At 47.1% G+C, this 27,659-nt stretch overlaps 1 protein-coding gene across 1 annotated transcript in view; it reads left to right on the plus strand.

The window, feature by feature from the left end:
* ANKDD1A (ankyrin repeat and death domain containing 1A) overlaps window positions 1–27,659 on the plus strand; it is a 118,832-nt gene that overhangs the window by 39,203 nt on the left and 51,970 nt on the right. Inside the window, exons 6-8 of the mRNA XM_030190448.1 lie at window positions 11,400–11,406; window positions 13,941–14,032; window positions 27,140–27,238. Of these exons, the coding sequence (XP_030046308.1) occupies window positions 11,400–11,406; window positions 13,941–14,032; window positions 27,140–27,238 (198 nt within the window). The remainder of the gene's footprint in view (window positions 1–11,399; window positions 11,407–13,940; window positions 14,033–27,139; window positions 27,239–27,659) is intronic.

The following is a 27,659-nucleotide window of genomic DNA, read 5'->3' on the forward strand; positions in this document are numbered from 1 at the left end:
TTGTCAATGATCTCAAGGCAGCTGGGACCACTGTCACCACGAAAACCATTGGTAACACATTACGACATAACGGATTGCAATCCTGCAGTGCCCGCAAGGTCCCCCTGCTCCGGAAGGCACATGTGACGGCCCGTCTGAAGTTTGCCAGTGAACACCTGGATGATGCCGAGAGTGATTGGGAGAAGGTGCTGTGGTCAGATGAGACAAAAATTGAGCTCTTTGGCATGAACTCAACTCGCCGTGTTTGGAGGAAGAGAAATGCTGCCTATGACCCAAAGAACACCGTCCCCACTGTCAAGCATGGAGGTAGAAATGTTATGTTTTGGGGGGTGTTTCTCTGCTAAGGGCACAGGACTACTTCACCGCATCAATGGGAGAATGGATGGGGCCATGTACCGTACAATTCTGAATGACAACCTCCTTCCCTCCGCCAGGGCCTTAAAAATGGGTCGTGGCTGGGTCTTCCAGCACGACAATGACCCAAAACATACAGCCAAGGCAACAAAGGAGTGGCTCAGGAAGAAGCACATTAGGGTCATGGAGTGGCCTAGCCAGTCACCAGACCTTAATCCCATTGAAAACTTATGGAGGGAGCTGAAGCTGCGACTTGCCAAGCGACAGCCCAGAACTCTTAATGATTTAGAGATGATCTGCAAAGAGGAGTGGACCAAAATTCCTCCTGACATGTGTGCAAACCTCATCATCAACTACAGAAGACGTCTGACCGCTGTGCTTGCCAACAAGGGTTTTGCCACCAAGTATTAGGTCTTGTTTGCCAGAGGGATTAAATACTTATTTCCCTCTGCAGAATGCAAATAAATTCATATACTTTCCACAATGTGATTTTCCGGATTTAATTTGTGATGTGCTATCTCTCACTGTTACCAATAACCTACCCTTCAATTATGGGCTGCTCATGTCTTTGTCAGTGGGCAAACTTACAAAATCAGCAAGGGATCAAATACTTATTTCCACCACTGTATGGTAGATAAGATTGGGGAAACATTAGGTAGGAAGAGGCAGAGTTGGGGTGAGTCCATTACGTTCTTGGTGTTGTTGTGTAACAGGTACTCTAGTTCTTATGTTGGGTCGGTGGGGTATGCCTTTTGGAACAGGTTCGTCTGTAGTTTTTTCCGGAACTTTAGGTGATCGTACGTTGTTTTTACTGTTTTTGGCAGTGCGTTCCATAGTTGTGTGCTTAAATAGGAGAAGCTGGATGCATATGTTTTTTTTGTATTTGAGTCCTTTGTTGTTTGGGTAGTGGAGATTAAGATATGTTTGAGCTGATCTTGTTGTGTTTCTGGTTGGTAGGTCTTTGAGGTCTTTCATGCATCCTGGGGCTTCGCCATAGATAATTTTATGGACCAGGGTGACTAATTTAAAGAAAGGTGCACATTATCTCAGCTAGGGTAGGGTAGTGTCTGGACTGATGTAGCAGAAGAATAATCTCACTGCCCCCTACGCCTGGAATAAACTTCCTGAGCCCCTACGTCTTGCCCCATCCTTGGCCACCTTTAAATCTAGACTGAAAGCCCACCTCTTTAACATTGCTTTTGACTCGTAACCACTCGCCTCCACCTACCCTCCTCTCTTCCTTCCCGTCCACATTAATTGATTTGATTTGCTTACTTTATTTATTTTTTGTCTATTAGATTGTAAGCTCTTTGAGCAGGGACTGTCTTTCTTCTATGTTTGTGCAGCGCTGCGTATGCCTTGTAGCGCTATAGAAATGCTAAATAGTAGTAGTAGTAGTAATCAGGGCTCCAGGTTGTACTCCCCTCATTGACCAAGGGCTGGGTTGAGGGACAGAAGTCACAATGACAGGTTTTAACTGGGACCTGTGAAGCAAACTGATGCACTGTGACTGCATCGTAAACATCCTGTAATGGATTCCTAATGTGTGCATGATGGACTTTGCCAATGACATGTTGTTGTGCAAATATACTGAGTAGGCCTTTGTTCATTGTTCTTTGTGTGATCACGAGTCCTGGGACTTTCTACAAGATTTTTTTTTTTTTTTTTGGGGGGGGGGGGGGGGGCTAGATACAGGGCCTGGATGCAAGGCTGGTCTTAGGCAGGAACAACAGGGCCTCGTGCTCCCAGGGGCCCTGCGCTGCTGACTAGAAACCTGTTCCCCCCCCCCTCTGTTTCCTCTCCTGCAGCAGTTCCAGCACCAATCCCTTCCCTCCCCATGAGTCCAGTGTTCCCCCCCCCCTCCGGGCCACAAAAAATGATTTAGTGTTTCTGGTGCTGGCAGTGGTAACGGGAAGCAGTCTAGACTCTGTAGCATCCCGCCTGTGCATAAAGAGGAAGTTACATCAAAGGGACAGAATGATACAGCAGACCTGCCAAGTCTCCCGCATTCAGCGGGTCATCTCCTGCTGACACACACCATGGGTTAGATCGCTTTTTCCCTCACTGCTGCTGTTTCTCCCAGTGAGCAGCAGCGGTGGTGGCAAAACAGCTCCTGCTTTCCACTCCCCCTTCCACCCGGTATCCGTTTCCTGGCCATTGCAGCTTCTCCTGTTGGGCAGCAGTGGCTGCAACAACAACAACAACAAAAAAAAGGAAGCGTGGGGCCGCAGCAGCCTTCAGGCATGCACAGTCGGCTCTGCTGCTCCTCTCTCTGCCCCTGGAACAGGAAGTTGACGTCAAGTTCCTGCTCTGTGGGCAGAGAGAGAAGAGAGGAGCAGGAGAGCCGACAGCCCATACGTGAAGGCTGCTGCAGCCCCGCGCTTCCTTTTTTTTTTGTCGCAGCCGCTGCTGCCTAACAAGAGAAGCAGCAGTGGCCAGGAAATGGAATGGGGAGTGGGAGGCAGGAGGTAGAATGGAGAGAGTGGGGAGGAAATAATAGCATGAAGAAACTGAATAGAAGAGTGGTATAGAGAGAGACGAGTGGAAAGATGGGGAGAGAAGGACGGGACATGGAAAAGGGCTGGAGAGAGAGAGAAGCTGCTGGCGAGAAGAATGGGGAGAAAGGGGGAATCCTAGCTGGACAGATGACGAGAGCAAGAGGGGAGATGCTGGATGAAAGGAGGGAGAGAAAGGGGAAAGACGCTGGAAGGATGAGAGCAGAAGAGGGAAGACGCTGGAAGGAAGGGTAGGGACAGAAATGGGAGAGACACTGAAGGATGGGGAGAGAGAGGGAGGGGACATGATAAATGGAGAAGGGTAGAGAGAGAGAGAGAGAGAGACACTGGATGGAAAGAAAGAGAGAGATACTGGATGGAAGGATCGGGATAGGGGGTAGACGTTGGATGGAAGGATCGGGAGAAGGGGTAGACATTGGATGGAAGGATGAGGAGAAGGGGTAGACATTGGATGGAAGGATGAGGAGAAAAAGAGGGAAGACTGGTGGAAGGATGGGGAGAGAAAGAGGGAAGACAGATGGAAGGATGGGGAGAGAAAGACGCTGGATGGAAGGATAGGGAGAGAGGGAAGACGCTGGATAGGGAGAGAAAGAGGGGAGATGGATGAAAGGATGCAGAGAAAGGGGAGAGACTGGAAGGTTGTGGAGAGAGAGAGGGACACAACAGAAAAGGGTAGAGAGAGAGAGTGAATAGAAGGAGGGGGAAGAGAGAGAGACATTGGATGGAACAATCAGGAGAGAGGATAGATGGGTGGAAGGATGGGGAGAGATAGAGGGAAGACGCTGGATGTAAGGGTAGGGAAAAAAGAGACGCTGGATGGAAGGATGCAGAAAGAACAAGGGGAGACACTGGAAGGATGGGGAGAGAAAGAGGGGAGCTACTGGATGGAAAGGGGGAGAGGACAGAGTAGTGAAAGACTGGAGAATAAGAGGAAGGGGCATGGGGAGAACAAGGGTGAGGAAAAGATGAAAAGCCATAGGTAGATGAAGTTAAAAGAAGGAAATTTAAAGAATGGATAGTAAGAATGAATTAAATCTGGACAGAGAGGGAGGCAGAAAAATATTGAAGAAAACAAAGAAAAAGGAGAGAAAAATGACAAATGGACAGGAAACCCTGGCAAGAGAGTTAAGAGAAAACAGGGGAAAGAAGAATCAAGAGACTGGGAGCAACACAATTAGAAAAAGTAAATGGCCAGACAACAAAGGTACAGAAAATAATTTTATTTTTAATTTAGGATAAAGTAATGTGGTAGCTGTGTTAATAAAGGTTAATAAATGCAAATAAAACACAAAATAGAAAATAAGATGATATCATCACTGATTTTAAAACATTTTTGATTAGCTTTCAGAGACTAGCACTTCCTTCCTCAGGTCAGTATTATACTGACCTGACCTGAGGCAGGAGGTTTTGGCCTGTGAAAGCTAATTGAAAAGGGTATTAGGCTATTAAATAAAACATTTTCTGAAATGGCTGTGGGTTTGAGGTGTGCCAGGAGGCGGAGCCATGTAGAGTGGGTGGAGCCAATGCAGAGTGGGGCGGGGCTTGGGAGCATGTATTAAATTCTTCCTCTCAAATATTGGGACCCCTTGGCAGCTCTGCTACAGAAGGACTGGCTGGCCCAGACAGCTTTCTGTTTTGGGTGGGATGCGGGCAATGCAGAAGAAGGAAGGCTCCTAGGTCATCGCAGGCAACTTGTTTGAATTGCTGCTGCTAGGACCTCAAAAACAAGAAAAAGGTAGGGTAGGGGTGGGGGTTGAGAATGGGAGAGAGATGTGGGACCATGGATGGGGAGGAGAGGGGAAATGATGGTGAACTGGAGGGAGAGGTTGAGGGTAGAGATTTCGAACTGGGGGGGTAATTCAGCCGGTTCCTTGAATGCATGTGAAGAGAGTTGCTTGTGTGTGAGGGCAGCCAAATGCATGTGACTTAGTATCTCGGGTGATGCTTTTGCAACAACGACATCAGTGAAACCAGAGCAAGGACTCGTAATGTTAAAAGCTTCTGGACTGAACGTTTTCTGAGTCACATTGGTTTAATTGAAGGGGTTAATCTACAGAATCTCCGTGACCAGTAATGCTAGGAGAACTTTGTGTGTGTGTATATAATACGTACTAGATGATGGCAGATGAGGACCGACCTGAAAGTTTAGTCGAGATGTCAGTCGTATACGTTTTTAAACACATAAAAAGTTTGCGGTAGATAAGGATGCCAATTGCCAGACAAATTACACAGGTTGGCCACCTCTCTTCCTCCTTTGTCCCTAATGCCTTTTATGAAACTTTACAACTGCCTTTTATTTTTTTCACTAGTCGCAAGCAGGGGCGTAGCCAGACCTTGCGGTGGGGGGGGGGGGGGGGGGCAGAGCCCGAGATTGGGGGCATATTTTGAGTGCTGCCTTGCCCGCCCACCGCCTCGCCGCTCCCAGCCTGACTCGCCACTCCTCGCCCCCGCCTCGCCTCGCAAACAAATACCTTTGCTGGCGGCGGTCTCGAAACCCCGCCAGCTTGAAGCCTTCTTCAGCGCCAGTGTCCGGCACAGCCACATTCGCTGCCCTTCTCTTCTTTCTTCTTGCTCCTCCTGTGCATGCTGACACTCCTTTACATGAAACTGAGCAGGAGTGTCAGCATTCACGAGGAGCAAGAAGAAAGAAGAGCAGGGCAGCGAACGCGGCTGCGCCAGAGACCAGCGCTGAAGAAGGCTTCAAACCAGGGGCCCGGACGAAATTTGCGGGGGCCCAGGCCCCCATGGCGCCCCGTAGCTACGCTCCTGATCGCAAGTGTGCTTAAATCTTTTAGAATATTGGTTTCACCACCTAACACTAAACTATTTCAGACGGGTGGAAATTTAAAAAAATGTAGGGGACCATTAAAAGTTTTTAAGCATGACATTTTCCGTGGGTCTTATTTTTCCCCCTCTGATTCTTATTTCTAATTAATTATATAAGAACACAAGAAATTGCATACTGGGTCAGGTGAAAAGTCCATTAAGCCCAGCATCTTGACTGTCACAGTTATCCACCAGGATCCCAGAAAGATCCCATTCCTTGTTGCTCATACCCAGGGTTTTCAGGGGAAATGAGTGAGAGGGGGACAGTGATAGAAGTGAGTCATCAGAGGGGGGGGGGGGATCCTGAACTAAGGCAAGCTATTCTAACATAAGCTACTTTAATGAACTAACTTTCATAAGATAAAGTATAGCAACCACTTACCTGTATAGACATTTACAATCACAGCGCTGGAATAGAATTAGGCACCCGGCGCAAACCCGATACCTCAGGCATTTTGGTCTCTATTTCAATCATTTTTATTGATGACCAACATATTAAACAGAACCATAACGTTTCTAATATAACCGTTAGAATATCATACCATGTTTATAAACATAGATATAAATCGTTCAACTGTATCGTCAAAGATTTTATATTTTCTCTCTCCCACCCCCCCCCCTTTGATATCTGTAAATGAAATATTTCTGTTTGCAAATAAACTGAAAAATAAAATATTAAATTCAAATATTAACGTGTATGGATCATTATGTTATATTGCCTCAACTAACCTGTTCCCCTCCCCCCTCCTCCCCTCTTGTGAAGAGCTTGACTACTACTACTACTACTACTACATAGTAACATAGTAGATGACGGCAGAAAAAGACCTGCACGGTCCATCCAGTCTGCCCAACAAGACAAACTCATATGTGTATACCTTACCTTGATTTGCACCTGCCTTTTTCAGGGCACAGACCGTACAAGTCTGCACAGCAGTATTTCCTGCCTCCCAAGCACCAGTCCCGCCTCCCATCACTGGCTCTGGCACAGACCGTATAAGTCTGCCCTCCACTATCCTCGCCTCCCAACCACCAACCTCTCTTCCCCCACCTGCTCCGCCACCCAATTTTGGCTAAGCTTCTGAGGATCCATTCCTACTGCACAGGATTCCTTTATGGTATTTGTTTTCCTGAGTTCCTCTCCGCTGTCTTTACCTCAGGCATTTTGGTCTAAAAAGAGGTGGTTATTGCAGTCGCCACAGACTGTTCAATAGTGGAAAAACTTCATTCAAAAATTGAGAGCCCATACATTTATTTACTGTATTTAATAAAGCTAGAGCTATTTTGGCTTAATTAGTCCAGTGGCAGCTTTTAAAAGATAAAAGTGTGGGAGACTGTGGCAAGTGATTGATATCACTGCATGGCTGGTTTGGAATAGCCAAAAAGCTATAAGACACCCAATAGCCAATCACATTATGTAAACCGCTTTGAATGTAGTTGCAAAAAAACCACAGAAAGGCGGTATATCAAGGCCCATTCCCTTTCCCCCTCTCTGTCATGCTTGGTTTGAGTCAGTGCGACATTCTGCATTTTTCTGCATTATGGTTCCTAAACTATGAAATAAGCTTTTCTGTTATGTGCTGAACCTTCTTTCACAAAATTCAAAACTGATCCGAAGACTTTTTATTTTTTTTTGAACAGGCGTTTGGTGTCTGGCTACCTTGATCCCGAGATGGGTGTTTCTCCTGCCAACTCGACTCCTTTTAACTTTTAATTTTGTATTTATTTTAATGAATGCTTGGATTCCATCCTTTCACATTTTGACATTTGTTTTTGTTTTCTGATATTTTTTTTTGAAAATTTTATTAATTGAAAACTTCTACAATTACATACAAAACTGGTCAAAACATTTGGCTTATACAGTCCTGTTCAGCAAGCTTTTAATTGCTTCTATGTTCTATAGATACTTCCCCTAGACTAATACATCCCTGTACTACTACTACCTCCCCCCTCCCTCCCCTCCCACATCCTAGTGAGGCAGACTGCTACTTATATATTGTTCAAATGGTTGCCATACTTTGTTATATGTTTCCATTGTACCCCTCTTTAACGTTGTGACTTGGACATTTGATGCAAAAAATCCCACTTTACGGTTAATTACACTCATATCTGGAAGGCTCGGTTGTTTCCATGTTCTTGCTAGCGCTAGCTTAGCTGCCACCAAATATTGGGTCGCCAATTTGTGCTGAGCGGCTTTAATTTTGCTTTCTGATTTTAGTCTGAGGGCACACTTGACTAGAGTTCATGCCTCTACTTGGGGTGGAATTCCTGTTGATGCCACCAGAAGACATTTTGTTATGTAGGGCCTCCTTGCACTCCTTCTCCAAACACTACAGACTGGTCAAACATTTTGAGGAGGATGCAGCATTGTGGTGAGCATTTTGAAAGTGTCCATAGCTCCTTTCCCCTTCCTCGGGTCTGGTCGCAGCTTAGGATACATCGCACATATCGAGATTGGTCTGATATGACTATAAAGATGATGAAATGTAGACTTAGCTTCCAGGTTCCTTTCTGTGAGTCCTGCAAGACTGGTTCAGAGCCTATCCGAAAGCAAGCAAGGATTTCAGGGTTCTATGCTCTGTGTGTAGGTGATATAGGAGTATGATTTGTTATTGTTGGCTAATCCTCTGCTAGCTGGGGGATCCTCCTGTAAGCTCTGGCTTGCTGAGGGGGGAGAGAGGGCACCTAACCCCTAAATAGTAGTACGGAGTAAAGTTGAAGGTTGTTTTCCTAATTTGCAGTATGCTTTCTAGATTAGTTGATCAGCTTCAACAGGAGTATACAGGCAAGATACTCTGGTGTCCCAGACTGTATAGTGAGGATTATATCAACACAAAGGATTGTTTTGTCTCCATCTGCTGGTAGGGAAAAATAAACCTACATATCTGGACTGGTCTGGCAGGGCCCAAGAAAGGAAATTAGCAGATTAGTCTAAATTCACCATATGTAAAATCTCTTCCCATCTGTTCTCCATTATTATTGTATGCATTGTTTAAACATTAACAGCTTTGTGTGTAAGACTCTGCCAAGAACTGTAATAACACTTATTTCTCCGAAACACTTAAGTGGGTGGAACACAAACCACAAAAGCAACTTTGGACCTTAAAAGATCAGCACAGGGTGTGAATGCATTTTTTCAAATTCAGTGAATGGTACTATTTTACACATGCACACGCATGAGTTCATTCATTTAATATCTTGTTTCCTACTGTCTTTTTACCTATTAAACTATGCCAGCTGCTAGGTTACCATGGCAACAAGAAATGTCTACATATTGCCTGGGGTTTTTATGGTCCCAACTACCTCTGACACTGCTGAAATAGTTTCTCTTATCAGCATTGTGTCTTCTGTCAGTGATTTTGAGTCAAGTGGTGCAGGAATTGCTGGTCTCTCATGAGCCCAGCATTGGGTTAGTACACACTCAGCTCAAACTCATTGACAGCCACCTGGTGGCAGACGAAAGGGGTGCTCCTGTTTAGTAACGAGAGGGATGCTCCTGTTTAGTAACGATCTTTAGCAGACCACAAGTTGAGGGGGATGGGTAGATAAATGGAGGGAGGCCAGGGGGGAAAAGGCTGACTGGCTAGTTGAAGAAGGGATGGCTGGCTACATAGATTGCTTATCCAAGGGGGAAGGTGGCTGGAGAGATAAGGGCTGATGGGGGGGAGGGGAGGGGAGAAGTGGCTGGAATGAAGGACACTGTTGGATGGGGTGAGTGGGGGATAAAGAGGACAATGGAGATTGAAACTTAAGAGGGAGGAAATGGAGGGATGAGAAGGGGGAATTGAGGTGGAGGTGTGGAGGTCGAGGCTGTTCCAGAATTTAAAAAGGCATGGGTAAGCATGTGGGATCGCTTAGGAACAGGTAGAATTGGGGTTACAGAGGATGGGCAGACTGGATGGTCACATGGCCTTTGTCTACCGTTATGTTCTATTGAGAGGAGACTGCTGAGGATGGGGTGGACTGAGAGATTGCTTTGGGTTGAGTGGGAGGGTTAAGTAGAATCTGAAGACAGGATGGAAGGATATAGAGTTTGAAGACTGGATGAGGTCAGAGTGAGGCATGAGAGAGAGGGAGGGACTGGGGGGGGGGAGTGAGGCTTCTGTCTGTGCCATGCAGTAGTGCATCAAGAGCTATAAAGCTTTCTTTCCCTTATACAGAGAATGGGAAAACAGCTTTAGGAAAGTGGGCTTGAAAGGTGCGGTGGCAAATGAGATCCCTGCCCGCTCTTCAACATTGGCAAAGAAGAAGGAAGGGGAGAGGGGTGGAAAAAAATCTCAGCTACTGACCCCAACTGTTTGAGTTAGCTCCTTTCTGCAAAGGAAATGTGTAAAGCTTTGAATTAGACAATATCTAGAATGGATTTCCCCATGTCAAGTATTGTGTGTGTGTGTTATTATTTTACTAGTAAAAAAGGCCCGTTTCTGACACAAATGAAACGGGCGCTAGCAAGGTTTTCCTCAGAGTGTGTATATTGAGAGAGTGTATGTGACAGTGACTGTGTGTGAGAGAGAGAGTGAATGTGCGAGTGTGTGTGAGAGAGAGAGAGTGAGTCTGGGTGCGAGTGTGTCTGTGAGAGAGAGAGTGTGTGTGTGAGAATGAGAGTGTGTGCAAGTGCGTATGTGACACAGTGAGAGAGAGAGTGCGTTTCACACAGATACAGTGTGTGCGAGAGAGAGAGTATGTGTGTGTGACACACAGACTCTCTGTGAGACTGAGTGTATGAGACCAAGAGAGTGTGTGAGTGACTATGAGGCATATTTTCAAAGCACTTAGCCTCCCAAAGTTCCATAGAAACCTATGGAACTTAGCCTCCCAAAGTGCTTTGAAAATATGCCTCTATGTGACACATAGAGAGTGAATGTGATACAGTGTGAGACATAGAGTGTGTGAGAGACAGTGTCTGAGAGTGAGAGAGAGAAAAGACATTGACTGTGAGAGAGAGAGAGTGTGAGAGAGTGTGTGTGACAGAGATACCTCCCCCACCTCTCTGGTGTCAGCCCCCCCCCCCTCTCTCTCTCTCTGGGTCTGAGCGTTACTGTGCAGGACGCTGAGCTGTGGCTGTGCTTCAAGGAACTGACCATCCTATTTAATAGAATGTACCTCCACATTCTGAAGTCGAGAAACCTCATGTGGTTGGTCACTTCTGCTTGAGACGAACCCGGAAGTACGTGATGTCAATTCAGGAGATGGATACAGAGGAGCAGGAATGCCTCAGCCATGCAGTCAGCGTCAGAATGTTGGAGGTGCCTTTTATTATATAGGAAAGGGAACTGACGCAATCCTATTTAATGGAATGCACCTCCAACATTCTGAAGCCGAAGAAAGCTCATGTGGTTGGTCACTTCTGCTTGAGACGAACCCGGAAGTACGTGATGTCAATTCAGGAGTATGGATACAGAGAGCAGGAATGCCTCAGCCATGCAGTCAGCTTCAGAATGTTGGAGGTGCCTTTATTATATAGGAAAGGAACTGACCATCCTATTTAATGGAATGCACCTCCAACATTCTGAAGCCGAGAAAGCTCATGTGGTTGGTCACTTCTGCTTGTGACGAACACGGAAGTACATGATGTCAATTCAGGAGATGGATACAGAGAGCAGGAATGCCTCAGCCATGCAGTCGGCGTCAGAATGTTGGAGGTGCGTTTTATTATATAGGATTTTAAAAGATTTGTTTCTATAAGCACAACATGGTATTAAAAAGAGTGGAAGCAGTTCAAAGGAAGACTGAAAAGTGGTGTAGGGCCTGTCGAACAAACTGTACACGAGAAAGGCTTAAAGAACTCGGTGGATCTGATAGAATTATTCGTCCTGCTAGGATGACTTTTATTGATGAACACAAGATTTATCCAGAAATGATTCCCTTGAGCTCATAGGAACTTATACATGCCTTTGAAACATAGAGATGGGCTTATGTGTTTTTGTGAACAAATTAGAGGGAGTCCAGAGTGCAAATGCCAGACCAAATCAAACACATAAATGGCAAGTGACCGACTCACCTGCAGATGCGCAGTAGAGACTTCCCTCTCTGTCCGGCCCCCGCATCAAGACGTGATGACGGAACTGACAGAGAAACTGCGCTGAGGAGTGCACCACACGGAAGGGGAGGGAGGGAACCGCCGAGGTCGCTACCCGCTCCCCCCCCCCCCAGGTCGCCGCCGGCCCCCCTCCACCCGGGCTGGGCCTCTCTTCTCCATTGAACTTACAGCGCCGAAACCACAGCAGGCAGAATCAGCTCACGTCGGCCTTCCTTCCCTGCCTGTGTCCCGCCCTCGCCGACGTTACTCACACAAGGGGCGGGACACAGGCAGGGAAGGAAGGCCAACGGGAGCTGATCTGCCCTGCTGCGGTTTCGGCGCTGTAAGTTCAATGGATAAGAGAGGGCCCGGGTGGAAGGGGGGTGCGGCGGTGCCCGGAGGGGAGGGGGGAGCGGTAGCAGCAACCTCGGGGGAGAGGGGTGACGGTGACCCTTGGGGGGGGAGGAGTGGAGGGCAGGAGAAATGCTGGACATGGGAGGTCTCAGAAGGAGGGGGCCTTGGAGCTGGCAGGGAGGGAGGGACGGGGGGCCTTGGAGCTGGGAGGGAGGAGGGGCCTTGGAAATGCTGGGAGGGAGGGCGGGGGTCTTGGAGCTGGGAGGGGAGGGGGGAGGGGCCTTGGAGCTGGGAGGGAGGGACAGAGGCCTTGGAGCTGGCAGGGAAGGAGGGAGGATGCTGGACATAGGAGGTCAGAAGGAGTGGGGCCTTGGAGCTGGGAGGGATGAACAGAGGGGAGCCTTGGAGCTGGCTGGGAGGGAGGGACGGAGGGGGCCCTTAGAGCTGGGAGGGAATGGGGCCTTGGAGCTGGGAGGGAGGGACAGAGGGCCTTGGAGCTGGCAGGGAAGGAAGGAGGGCGAGGGGACTTGCAGCTGGGAGGGGAGGGGGGAGAGACTGGGGCCTTGGAGCTGGGAGGAAGTTAGACATCAAAATAGAACATACCATACAGTGAGCCTTCAGAATTGGGTTGGCATCAAAGTGATGTTTTATTTTGCAGACCCGACATGGTTCATGTTTCAGCGAAAATGCCTGCATCAGGGGTCAATAGCAAACAGAGCAGAACTTCCTCATTTGTTGTGAATTGAAGACTTTCAAGGGAAGCCATATCTTGCTCTTATCTGTGAATACTAACTACATAACACATAAAGGAGATGATTGCTGACCATAATCCTCCAGTTTGGGGATTGTCATCCATGACTACCTGACTGTGGATCTTTTTGTTGAAAAAAGTGCTATGAGATCTGACCTCACTGATAAGTTTAATGACGGTTCTTTTATATTTACATACAGTTCTAACTGGAAATTCTTGATTGATTTACTTTGGTATATGAGGAGCATATAATTAAGACCCCTGACGCAGGCGTTTTGCCGAAGCACGGACTACTACTACTACTATAAATCATTTCTATAGCGCTACCAGTCGTACGCAGCGCTTCACAAATGAACATGAAGAAAAGACAGTCCCTGCTCAAAAGAGCTTACAATCTAAATCAGGTCAGACAGGACCAATAAGGATAAGTAACATAGTAACATAGTAGATGAAGGCAGAAAAAGACCTGCACGGTCCAGTCTGCCCAACAAGATAACTCATATGTGCTACTTCTTGTGTATACCCTACTTTGATTTGTACCTGTGCTCTTCAGGGCACAGACCGTATAAGTCTGCCCAGCACTATCCCCGCCTCCCAACCACCAGCCCCGCCTCCCAACCACCGGCTCTGGCACAGACAATATAAGTCTGCCCAGCACTATCCTCACCTCCCAACCACCAGCCCTGCCTCCCAACCACCGGCTCTGGCACAGACTGTACAAGTCTGTCCAGCACTATCCCCGCCTCCCAACCACCGGCTCTGGCACAGACCATATAAGTCTGCCCAGCACTATCCCCGCCTCCCAACCAGACAGAAGGATACATAGGGAAAAGGGACTATTGAAGAGAGGAAGACAAGATAAAGGTTACGAGCAAGTGACAAGTTAGGAGTCAAAAGGACTGTGTTGGGTCTGTCAATAAGACATCACTTATGTGTTTTTGAACGTTTATCTTTAGATAATTCATTTTGTTCAAACAAGGTCAGACTTTTGTTCCACGCACAATCAAATTAACTCTTGAAGGAAGTGCTGCCTAGTTGAACCTAGCTAACATTTGCCAATTTTCTTTTTTTTGTTCATAAGTAAAACGGAAATGACTGACTTTCTTTTTTTACAGGTGGGGAGAAACAGCACTTCATTTGGCTGCTGAGCATGGAAAATTAGAGGTGGTGGAGTTTCTGATTGGCTCAGGATGTCATCATGATGTTAAAGACAAGGTATACAAAGTGTGGGGGGGGGGGGAAGGGTTTGTTGAATTGTTGGTTCTGTACTTGATCTGTAACTCTGTAATGTGTGATTGCTAGAGGTAAGAGTCTAACGTCTGCAGTCTTTATTGTACACTATAATCATCATTTTCAATAAAACAAAGTTTAAAAAAAGACAAGATATACAAGGTTAAGCTTCTCATCATGAGGTATGAAGAGGAAACACGCATTCCTCTGAAAAGGAGCAGCATGTGTTTAACAAAATAATGAGTGGGGTAGAGCGGACTGATGTGAAGCGTTTGTTTACACTTTCTAACAATAATAGAACCAGGGGACACAAGATGAAATTAGAATGTGGTAGGTTTAAAACAAATCGGAGAAAGTTTTTCTTTACTCAGCGCGTAGTTAGACTCTGGAACTCATTGCCGGAGAAGGTAGTGACGGCAGCTGGCCTTGCTGAGTTTAAAGGAGGTCTGGATAGATTCCTGAAGGAGGAGTCCATTGATCGTTATTAAATTTGGGGTTTTTGCCAGGTACTTGGGGCCTGGATTGGCCGCTGTCGGAGACGGAGTGCTGGGTTTGATGGACCTTTGGTCTTTTCCCAGCGTGGCGGTGCTTATGTGCTTATTATGCTATTTCTGGATGTGTAACGTAGCCATCCCCAGAAAGCAATAGCACAAGTGTATATATAATTGTCCATAGAAAGAGGTACTGTGCTAGGGTAGGGCACATCTGCCCCCACCTACCGTGTTTCCCCGAAAATAAGACACCTTCTTATATTAATTTTTGCTCCCCAAGACCCGCTAGGTCATATTTTCAGGGGAGGCCTTATTTTTCGGGGAAACATCGGGTCGCCCCCCCCCCCCCCCCCCACCCAAGATCGCCGGCCTCCCCCGCCCTCAGTCGCTTCCGGAACTAACCTCTTAAATGCTTCCTTTCACCATTCATCTTCGCACGTCGCCACAAAGCAGCAGGGCAGGCCACTCCTTCCTTCCGGGTCCCGCCCTCGCCTGACGTAATGTAATGTCAGGCGAGGGCGGGACACGGAAGGAAGGAGTGGCCTGCCCTGCTGCTTGCGGCGAGTGCGAAGGTGAAAGGAAGCGTTTAAGAGGTTAGTTCCGGGAGCGACTAAGGGAGGGGGGAGCCAGCGATCTCGGGTGGGGGGGGGGGGGGTGACCCCGATGTTTCCCCGAAAAATAGGCCTCCCCTGCTAGGTCTTATTTTCAGGGGAGGCCTTATATTTTCAAATTGCAGCAAGACCTCTACTAGGTCTTATTTTCGGAGGATGTCCTATTTTCGGGGAAACACGGTACTGCTGACTGTAACTGTCCCTCCCCTCAACCACCCACCGGCACGGTGCAGGTTTTCTTACCTCCCTTCCTTACCATCTTTGTTAGGCAGCAGTATTAATTCTACAGCAAAGCCTCGCAGTACCAGGGCTGTTTGCATGCGTTGCTGCTGTGACTACTTCCTCTGCGCTGGGTCTGCCTCGTCAGATATAACCTCCGGAGGAGGCGGGGCCCATGCGGAGGAAGCAGTCTCAACAGCATGCAAACAACCCCCGTACTGTGCAGCTTTGCTGTAGAATTAATACTACTGGCCAGCAAATATGGTAAGGAGGAAAGAAAACTTGCAGCATGCCGGTGTGGGTGGTGGCGGCGTTGGCAGGGGAGAAAGGAGGGGAAAAATCTGCATTGTGGCTGGGGGAGGGCGGGGAGAGAGACGGAGTAATGCTAGTGGGGGGGGAGGAATAATTGTTCTACATAGGAGAGAGGGAGAGAAGCTGCAGGGGGAAAAGAGGGAGAATTGTTGGATATGGGTGGGGTGGGGAGATGGAGGGAAAGGCTGCACAGGAGTGGTAAAGGATGAGAGGGGGAAAAGTGTTTGGACATGGCAGTGGAAGGAAGGGCTGGAAAAATGAGAAGGGGGAATGTTGAACATGGGTGGAGGGGAAAGAGAGAGAGAGAGAGATGTTAGACAAGGGGCTCAAGGCAGAGAGAGAAAGAGAGAGAGACTGGACAATGGGAGAGAGGGAGAGATGTTGGATATGGAGGTGGAGGAGAGAGAAGGAGAGGTGCTGCACAAAATGGGAGGGGGGAGGAAGAAGGTGATGTTGGATCCAGGGTCAGAATGAAGTGAGGGAGATATGCTGGACAATGGGTGGGGGGAAGAGAAAGGGAGAAATGCTGGGCAATGGGGGTGGGGAAGGAGAGGAGAAAGGGCCAGACAGATGGTGGGTGGGGGGGATAGAAGGGAGATTAGGCTACTAGGGTGAGGAGGGGAGAAGAGAGAGCAGATGCTGGGCTAGAAGAGTGGAGGGAGGGAGACACTGTGAATGGTAGAAACCATCTGGGAGAAGCTAAGGGAGGGGAGATGGCAAGGAAATAAATGAGGATAGTGATTATAGGGGGTAGAAATATGATAAAAAGGCTCGTAGATTGAAGTTGGAAGGTAATGGAAGGCTGGGAAGGAGTGAGATAGGGAATGGGAGAGCTAGTGGGTGAAAGGAGATGGAAATTTGATAGGGATCTGAAAAGTAAAAAGAAGGAAAAGGTTTAGAAAGAGGGTGAAATTTGAGTGGACAGATGGCAGAAAAGAACCCCCCCCCCCCCCCCCCAGAAAAGATCTAAAATGAAAAGATCAGTATTTCAGAGGCAGGTGTAGTGAGGAAATGGAATGAAAGGAGAGAAAAGACAACTGGACAGCAGGTGCTTAAGTACATAAGTATGCCATACTGGGAGAGACCAAAGGTCCATCAAGCCCAGCATCCTGTTTCCAACAGTGGCCAATCCAGGTCACAAATACCTGGCAAGATCCCAAAAAAGTACAAAACATTTTATACTGCTTATCCCAGAATAGTGGAGTTTTCCTAAGTCTATTAATAATGGTATATGGACTTTTCCTTTAGGAAGCCGTCCAAACCTTTTTAAAACTCCGCTAAGCTAGCTGCCTTTACCACATTCTCTGGCAACGAATTCCAGAGTTTAATTACACGTTGAGTGAAGAAACATTTTCTCAGATTCGTTTCAAATTTACTGCATAGTAGCTTCATCGCATGCCCCCTAGTCCTAGTATTTTTGGAAAGTGTAAACAGACACTTCACATCTACCCGTTCAACTCCACTCATTATTTTATAGACCTCTATCATATCTCCCCTCAGCTGCCTTTTCTCCAAGCTGAAGAGCCCTAGCCGCTTTAGCCTTTCCTCATAGGGAAGTCATCCCATCCCCTTTATCATTTTCTTCACCCTTCTCTGCACCTTTTCTAATTCCACTATATCTTTTTTGAGATGCAGCGACCAGAATTGAACACAATATTTGAGATGTGGTCGCACCATGGAGCGATACAAAGGCATTATAACATCCTCACACCTGTTTTCCATACCTTTCGTAATACCCAACATTCTATTCGCTTTCCGAGCCGCAGCAGCACACTGAGCAGAAGGTTTCAGTGTATTATCGACGACGACACCCAGATCCCTTTCTTGGTCCGTAACTCCTAACGTGGAACCTTGCATGACGTAACTATAATTCGGGTTCTTTTTTCCCACATGCATCACCTTGCACTTGCTCACATTAAACGTCATCTGCCATTTAGCCGCCCAGTCTCGTAAGGTCCTCTTGTAATTTTTCACAATCCTGTCGCAAGTTAACGACTTTGAATAACTTTGTGTGATCAGCAAATTTAATTACCTCGCTGGTTACTCCCATCTCTAAATCATTTATAAATATATTAAGAAGCAGCGGTCCTAGCACAGACCCCTGAGGAACCCCACTAACTACCCTTCTCCATTGTGAATACTGTCCATATAACCCCACTCTCTGTTTCCTATCCTTCAACCAAATAGCTGAGGGACCAAGAGCAGATATATGATGGGAACAAGATGCCTGGTACAGAGTCAGTTGGGATAGTTTGATGGTTAGTTAAAGTCAAGGCACGTTCTTTGTATATATATGACAGTGGGGGGTTCAAAGCCCTCATTCATGGCTGCCACAGGTGTTCCTTAATTATATGCTAATATGTTTATACCACCTTCTCAGTGAACGATCACCCAAGGTGGTATACAGCAAATGAAATAGGCGAAAGCATGCACAATGAACATAAAATAATAGCAATATAACGTGAAACCAAATACTACAACAGCATAAAATAACTGCTTGAATTGCCCTAGAATAGTTAATCCATAAATACACCTGAAACTTACAGCTAGCGGATCCCTTCATCAAGGACTAAACATGATCACCCAAGGTGGTATACAGCAAATGAAATAGGCGAAAGCATGCACAATGAACATAAAATAATAGCAATATAACGTGAAACCAAATACTACAACAGCATAAAATAACTGCTTGAATTGCCCTAGAATAGGTAATCCATAAATACACCTGAAACTTACAGCTAGCGGATCCCTTCATCAAGGACTAAACAGGAAAAGGCCAACTTTTGACTTTCCCCAAAGGCCAAGAAGTTAGAAATTAGTCTTTCTAGATTTCTAGTGGAAGGCTGTTTAATATATTTTCAATTGCATCATTCTATTCTCCAAATATATCTTCCACTTACACAATTTGCAGTGTCTTTAAATGTTTTATAAACAAGCACATTTTAAACTTTGAATCGCTAAAGACTGAACATTTGTGGAATTACTGGTCCATATTTGCAGTTCCCTAGGCCAGATTTATTCCTTCAATATTGTCTCAAGGAGTATCTTTAACTTCTCAGGCTTCTTAAATGTTTTCATGCTGTTATAGGTGGGGGTTGGGGCCCATGCAACACATGAGGATTCACTGTCATGGGCCTTGACAGGAGATACCCAAGGAGCCAGCAGTAAAACGGGTCATTCCGTAACAGTAACCTTTCTGGCAAGATGCTCTCACCAGTGAGGGATGCACATGCGTTAAGAATGATGGGCCTGACTCTTGCACGTCTTGAATGGCAAGAAGGGAGCTTGAGAGAGACAATCTGTTCAAAATTCTGCTGCACGACTAATATTCCGCCAGGGTCATTATGCTCATATTAGCCCTCTCCTCAAGTCACTTCTTGGCTTCCTATCCGTTTCCGCATACAGTTCAAACTCCTCTTATTGACCTACAAGTGCATTCACTCTGCAGCTCCTCAGTACCTCTCCACTCTCATCTCTCCCTACATTCCTCCCCGGGAACTCCATTCACTGGGCAAATCTCTCTTATCTGCACCCTTCTCCTCCACCGCTAACTCCAGACTCTGTTCCTTTTATCTTGCTGCACCATATGCCTGGAATAGACTTCCTGAGCCGGTACGTCAAGCTCCATCTCTGGCCGTCTTCAAATCTAAGCTAAAAGCCCACCTTTTTGATACTGCTTTTAACTCCTAACCCTTATTCACTTGTTCAGAACCCTTATTTTATCATCCTCACTTTAATATTCCCATTATCTCTTGTTTGTCCTGTTTGTCTGTCCTAATTAGATTGTAAGCTCTGTGGAGCAGGGACTGTCTCTTCGTGTTCAAGTGTACAGCGCTGCGTACGTCCAGTAGCGCTTTAGAAATATTTGAAAAGTATTAATCCGCAAACGAACCTTTTCCAGAGATGCGAAGGAAGTAGAACGAGAGGACATGAAATGAGATTGAAGGGGGGCAGACTCAAGAAAAATGTCAGGAAGTATTTTTTCACGGAGAGAGTAGTGGATGCTTGGAATGCCCTCCCGCGGGAGGTGGTGGAAATGAAAACGGTAACAGAATTCAAGCACGCGTGGGATAAACATAAGGGAATCCTGTTCAGAAGGAATAGATCCTAAGGAGCTTAGCCGAGATTGGGTGGCACAGCCGGAGGCGGGGGGGATAGTGTTGGGCAGACTTATACGGTCAGTGCCAGAGCCGGTGGTGGGAGGCGGGGCTGGTGGTTGGGAGGCGGGGCTAGTGCTGGGCAGACTTCTACGGTCTGTGCCCTGAAAATGGCAGATACAAATCAAGGTCAGGTATACACAAAAAGTAGCACATATGAGTTTATCTTGTTGGGCAGACTTGATGGACCGTGCAGGTCTTTTTCTGCCGTCATCTACTATGTTACTATGTAGAAATAAGTAGTAGTAGTGTTAGGCTTGGGTACGCTTGGACGGTGGGGCTTAGCTATACAAAGGTGACAGATTAATAATATCACAAGAGCTACGCAAAGCACAAGGAAAACGGTCCCCTAAAAACATAAGCAAGGAAAGCGTCTCCTGGGGTGCCCTGTGATAAGGAAACTATAGGGTAGTCTTAGGCTAGTACGTTCTGGTGTGTGTTAAGAACGTTAATGTGGCTTTATTGTATTATTAGGAACATTAATAATACTGTAATGTTGGATAAGTTTCATGTTAATACAAAATCAGTTGTTTGTACTGCTGCGACCCTATTAGTAAATTTCCACTTTTGGAAGAAAAACAGACTACAGTGTGGTTAACGAAAAGGGAAGAGGGGAGGGTAAAGGGGTTGGGAGGTGGGGGAAGAAGAAAAAAGCGGACAGCTATGACTCTCCCTATTGAGGGATGCATCTACCAGCAAACCCTTATGCAGAACAGGTGCTGATACCTACCACACACAATCAATCCTACGCTGAAGGTGTGCACATAAGGAGATCCTTCAGCTCACAAGAGCAACAGAGCACATCGTTATTACATCTGGGGGGGGGGGGGCTTACTGGCAAGGTGAAGATGGGTGGTGATGGGGGGGGTATAGGTGGGGGGAAGTAAGTTGGGAGGGTTGGGGTTTGAGGGAGGGGGGTGTAGGGTAGGGGGGTGTTTTTTTTTAAATTATATTATTTGGGGGGGGGTTGGGGATGGGGTTACATTTTCAAAATTCTGTTTCTGTATAAATCTTTGAAGTGATTTAGGTGTGATTGTGCATGTAATGAGAGTTAGGAATCTGGTTGGTGGCTGTAATTGGGCTAATTGTACTTTTTGGGTTGCCTTGTTTTGAAAGTTTTGTAATTGTAAACGTGGCGGGGTGTGCCCTGCAGTTACATAGTAACATAGTAGATGACGGCAGAAAAAGACCTGCACGGTCCATCTAGTCTGCCCACAATAACTCAATATGTGTATACCTTACCTTGATTTGTACCTGTGTTTTCAGGGCACAGACCATATAAGTCTGTCCATTAGTATTTCCCGCCTCCCACACCACCAGTCCCCGCCTCCCATCACCGGCTCTGGCACAGACCCCGTATAAGTACTGCTCTCCCCTATCCTAGCCTCTCAACCACCAACCCCTCTTCCCCCCGCCACCCAATTTCAGCTAAGCTTCTGTGGATCCATTCCTTCTGCACAGGATTCCCTTTATGCCTATCCCACGCATGTTTGAATTCCGTTACCGTTTTCATGTCCACCACCTCCCGCGGGAGGGCATTCCAAGCGTTCACCCCCTCTCCGTGAAGAAATACTTCCTGACATTTTTCTTGAGTCTGCCCCCCTTCAATCTCATTTCATGTCCTCTCGTTCTACCGCCTTACCATCTCCGGAAAAGATTCGTTTGCGGATTAATACCTTTCAAATATTTGAATGTCTGGAGGAAAGGAGGAACAGGGGTGATATGATACAGAGTATACAGTTCATAGTATTGTCTCTCACAGGCTTTTTTTTTTTTAATTTAAATAGTCTTTTTTAAATTAAAAAAAAAACCCCTCCTTCGTATCATTTAATGCGAGCAAAAAATCATATTGGTCCTTCAACTGGGTGTACTTCACTACCAGCACTCTGTCAGTTGTAAACTACTCATCATTACAACAAAATTATAAGAAAGCTACGGTGCAGTGGTAAACTAAACGTAGACTTCAATAGGGCTGTGCGCCAAACCTTCACCTTTGACCCTGACTCTTCTATATTTCTACTGTCCAACTGGTACTGATATTAGGTTTTAGATCCAGAACAAAGAATTTAAAGTACTGGTAAATATAAGTAATATTTGCCAGTACTTTAGATCCAGGACAAATATATATCTATATATACACTTTATACAATGATAAATTTACCCCATATTTAGTGCCGTAGCGAGGGCTAATGGCACCCGGGGCGGGTCGCCGCTGCGCACCCCCCCCCCCCACGGGTGCAGCACGGCGCGACCCCCCCCATCTGCGGCGCACCCCCCCCCCGTGAGCGCAACCCCCCCCCCCCCAGGAGCGCATTCTTACCTGCGGGAGGGCCGATCCGCCCCAAGTGCACGTCACTCAGAGCTGCGTCGGCCCCACTGGTTCCCTGCTTTCTCTGCCCCGGAACAGGAAGTAACCTGTTCCGGGGCAGAGAGAGAGCAGGGAACCAGCGGGGCCGGCACCCCCCGAGCGCGTGCACCCGGGACGGACCGCCCCTCTCGCCCCCCCCCCCCCTTCCTACACCACTGCCCATATTGTACTGTTGTATGGCTTTATTTTGAAGCTGGAGTCAGTTTCATTTCTGACTCCACCCAAAATTGCTTCCGCTTCCAACCCCCGTCTCCACAGCCTTGGGCTTAATCATGGTCTCAGATGCCACCCCTTCCAAGACTGAATCCCAGGGTCCCCACTATCATTTCTGTTCCTCCCTCAACCAAATGCTGCTCATTCCTTGAGTGTCAGCCCCAGGTGTTGCTCTCCTGCACCATGGAAGACTTTCTCCTCCCAGGGACCCTGAACCCTGCCTCTGCTGCAGCATCCCCACTGAGCAGAAGCCAGCTGTAATTCACCCACTCAGCTCCCTGGTTGGCACCGTTTCCTTGTTGTGCTCTGCCTGTTTTTAATTGACTTTTTGATGGTACCTGTTATTACCGAGCCTTATGTCTGAGGTCATGTAGTCCTTTCGACTTTCTTTTAGCTGGGTTGTGGTTAATTATTGATAGTTAATAGTATGGCTCTTCTTAATGTTGTTTTATGAATGTTTGTGGTGGTTGTTTTTTCAAAGAGGCTCCTAAGAAAAGACTGCTTTTACTCTTCAGCCAACGTTTGCAACCTGATACTTGCCTACAAAATACTTGTGTGGTTTGTGTTTTGAAGATTGCATTGTTACGTGAATAAATACGTGTGTGTACTTTAAGTTGTCTCAAATGAGTGCTTGAAGCAGGTTTTTGCCAACTTAGCCCTGGAGCAGTGGCGTAGCAAGGGGGGGGGGGCGATCCGTCCCGGGTGTCAACTTAAGGGGGGTGCTCCCTGCCAGCTCCCCCTCCCCCCACCGGGTGCAGCACGATGACACCCCCCCCCCCTCGGTGCATCAACACCCCCATACCCAGTGCCTACCCTCAGCTCCGTCCAACCAGCTTCCGCATCCTACCTTTAAAGAAATCTCGGAAGCTGTGCGAGGCGAGGCGCAGCGCCTCGCGCCTGCATGTAAAAGAAGTGTGGATCATCTCATCGGGCCTTCCCTCACTCTGTCTGTCCCACCCTCCGCTGACGCAACTTCCTATTTCCGCAAGGGCGGGACAGACAGACTGAGGGAAGGCCCGATGAGACGATCCACACTTCTTTTACATACAGGCACTGCGCCTCGCCACGGCTTCTGAGATTTCTTTAAAGGTAGGGTGCGGGAGCTGGTTGGACGGAGTTGAGGAGGGTAGGCACTGGGTGGTGGGGGGGGGGGGTGTCATCGTGCTGCACCCGGGGGGGGGGGGTTGCAACGGCGAACCGCCCCGGGTGGCAGCCCCCCTTGCTATGCCACTGCCCTGGAGACCCCATAAGCCGGTGGGGTTTTCAGGATAGCCACAATGAATATGCATGAGATCAGTTTGCAAATACTGAGTCTCCAGTGCATGCAACTGAAACCCCCTCAAAGGGAGATAAAAGGAAAGGTTGTTACTGACATCTGGAACAAACTGCTTATGCAGAACAGAAGTGACAACCTGTAATGTGAAATAACAGGGGTAACAAGGTAATTGTATCCAGGGCACAGCGGGGTAGAACATGCAAATTGATGGTTTAATTATTGGGGAAAATAATCATAAACCACAACTATTGGTAGACGTATGAAATGGCCCCTTCCTTGTGCTTCCTTGGGTCCGGGGTTTGAGCAGGCGGGGAGCGGGAGCCTCCTGACTGGCAGATTCCCTCGGACCCTTTCACCCCTCAGGTGACATGCGGTGCCTCTACCTAGGAAAAAGAAGTGGTTAGTGGGGTCTTAGACCTTCTCCTCCTCTCAGGAACTTAGTCTTGGGCTTGAGCCCCCTGTGGGATGTTAGAATTACTCCTGAGAGCCCTTAGTTCCTAAGGCACTTTCCAAGACTAAATCACTCCATAGACCAGTGATTTTATATGAAAACAACTGTAACTTTTATTAACTTCTGCAACCAGCAGCTCAGACAATTCAAACCAGTGAAAACAGATAACAGTCCAGTATAAACCTGACTTGATTTTAGCAGAGTATTTACAGGAATGCAGATCGGAAATATATACACTTTATACAGTTCCTCTCCTTGTCCATCCCTTCCATATGGGCTGTGGCGTTCCTGTATACAGGTTCTGGATTTGGGTGTCCCGGCTCCCCTATGAGATGGAACTCCCCCCCCCCCCCCCCCAGTTCCCACCTCCAGTTGCTGGAAGTGACACCCCTGACCCACGCACCAGAGCAACCTTTGATTTTTCCTGTGGATTACAAATTATTTGGGCTGGTCACGTAGGACTGGGATTACAGATTTTGCTACTGGAGACTGTGGAATCCAGCCTGGTAAAAATTCAAGTTTCCTGCCCAGGAAAAAGCTGCACTACCAGAGCAGAGAATGCCAAAATTGTGAGTTCCCAAGGAGGGGTGGGCGGAGCCTGTGGAGTCGTCGCAGCATACTTTCTCGCCTTGGTGGAGAGTGGGTGGAGAATCATGCACCAGTTTGCCTCACATTGCGCAGAACACTGGGAGAACGTTGTGATTGGATATTTGGCTCACCTGACATCAGAGTTGATGCAGGACCCTGATGAGCGTGTCCATGGACATGAGGGACGGGGGGCGCTGAAGAGGAGGAAAGAGCACGTTGAGAAGAAGGCGGGAGTGGAGTTTACAAGTTGAGATCAGTTGACCGGGAATTCAAGATGAGGAAGAGCCTTTGTTCCCTGGAGAGGTGCATGTGGCCATCAAGGTTGGGTAAACGATGGGCCGAGTTGTTCGACTGGCGTGCACTCCTGGGGACTGCCTGTCGGAAGCCAGATGGGCAGAGAGGGACCGGATGGCCAGGTGGAGCAGCTAATACCCCTATTGCAGAGACCTCCGAGGTGGAGGGGGAAAGCCTGGAGGCCCCATCTGGGAAGGAAACTGAGACGCCTATCGTGACCTCCTCAGGGGAAAGACCCTGAGGGAATGGTAGCAGCTGAAGTAGACCCGTCCCCACTGGTGAGCATGCAGATCTGTTCGGGGACCCAAACTCTCTGAAAACCCTGAGGAAAGAAAGGGAGAGCGGTGTTATAAGTACATAAGTATTGCCATACTGGGAAAGAGCAAAGGTCCATCGAGCCCAGCATCCTGTTTCCAACAGTGGCCAATCCGGGTCACAAATACTCGGCAAGATCCCAAAAATGTACAAAACATTTTATACTGCTTATCCCAGAAATAGTGGATTTTCCCCAAGTCCATTTAGTAACAGTCTATGGACTTTTCCTTTAGGAAGCCGTCCAAACCTTTTTTAAACTCTGCTAAGCTAATCGCCTTTACCACATTCTCTGGCAACGAAATCCAGAGTTTAATTACACGTTGAATAACCAGGTGCCAGTGTTCCCCAGACATCATTGTCTTGTTTGCAGTCACACTGGTTTTGGATTTTTTTTTTTTTTTTGTCCTGCTGAGAAGAGAGGAAAATCCCAATCACTCCTCCTTAGATGGAGACACCAGGCACTAAGCTTTGAAGGACCGACAGAGCCGGCTTGAGGGGGGACTCCTGGCTCAAATGTGGATTGGACTATATGCATACAATCTTAAACTTTGCGGGGGTAATTTTATAAAAGTCACCTATTTGAAAAGTCCAGTAAATGGTCTAGTTTATAAAGGTAACATAGGCGCCTCTATGCATTTTCTGCCAGAACCAGCCCTAGGAGCGTACAAAGACTCCATATACAAATTTTACATCTACTCCACAGAAGTAACCAACCTGTTCAAAAAGGCATACCACAAGGATCCATCCTAAATACTAGACAACGAAACTCTACCAAAACGTGACAAAACCGAACTCTCTACACGATTGCTTCAGCCACTCTGTCACTAATGAACGTTTATGCACCTACCATTCTATTGTTCTCCTACTACTGTTCAGTTGCCCTATTAGTTCCCGTTGTTTCTTTTCCATTGTTCCATTGTTCTTCTCCATTGTTCTATTCCCTTAACGACACTTTAACTTTGTTTTCGCATAACCCCTCACAATGTAATCCATAACCGAGTTGTAACAAACTGTATTTCCACCATTCACAATGTATTGTAAGCCACACTGAACCCGCAAATAGGTGGGAAAATGTGGGATACAAATGCAATAAATAAATAAATTTCTCATGCTGAAATGAACTTTCTATATTTGATTGTTTAACTTACGCTATAATTTACTCTACCATGTATGAACTTTGTATTTCTCACTCCGGAAATGGCGATCGCCACTACGGCATAATGTAAGCCACATTGAGCCTGCAAATAGGTGGGAAAATGTGGGATACAAATGCAACAAATAAATGTGTGCATGTATGCTGTATGTACTTATGGTAATATGTGCATACCTTATTACATACACAACTCTGCCCCTCCCCCATGCCCCAGCCCAGGTAATTATGCACACGCATTTGGCCACCATGGAGCATAAGAACATAAGAATAGCCATACTGGGTCAGAGTGACCAATGGTCCATCTACCTCACTATCCTGCTTCCAACAGTGGCCAATCCAGGTCACAAGTACCTGGCAGAAACCCAAATGCTTCAGAAAATCATTCTCTACATGTTGTGTTTCCTCCCCTGTCTAAGCTACACGCCTGGTAGCTTGAGATAACACCTGATGCGGAAGGATGTGCATAACTTTGGGCAGCTGAACACTGATGTAGATGGATTCTGCCATCACATTGTATATTACCTGTGCAGGTTCCAGTGTGCCTTTGAGAATGTTCTGTGCTGTATTTACTCTAGAAAATGAGGTGGTGTCCTTACTCGGTGTTCTTATATTCATCTGAAGCAGCTGCTTGTTTTCCTCTGCAGGAGAATAATACAGCCCTGCATTTAGCTGCAAGGAATGGACACGGTGAAGTGTTACAAAAGATGGTGGAAATTGGGATGGACCTGGATGAAAGAAACTCGGTAAGCTTGTCAAACACTACAAATTTGAGCTTTTTGCCTCCCCACCTTTTTGCCTTCTCCCCTCTTTCCCTCCCTTCCTGTTTGTGACATATCTGTGATGGGTTATGCCATGTCACAGAGACCCAGCATTCCTCCTTTTGTTGAAACCTGAGTTCCATCTTAGCAAGCAGGGGGGGGGGGGGGGGGATGGGGTTTAATATACCTCCTTTCTGTAGTTTTTTTTGCAACAACATTCAAAGCAGTTTACATAGTATATACAGGTACGTTTTTGTACCTGGGGCAGTGGAGGGTTAAATGACTTCTTGCCCAGAGTCACAAGGAGATGCAATGGGAATCTAACCCAGTTCCCCCGGGATCAAAGTCTGCTGCATTAACCGCTAGGCTACTCCTCCACTAGCAACATTCTATGTAGAATCTCAAA

Source organism: Microcaecilia unicolor, chromosome 1 (assembly GCF_901765095.1).
Source record: "Microcaecilia unicolor chromosome 1, aMicUni1.1, whole genome shotgun sequence".
NCBI lineage: Eukaryota > Metazoa > Chordata > Amphibia > Gymnophiona > Siphonopidae > Microcaecilia > Microcaecilia unicolor.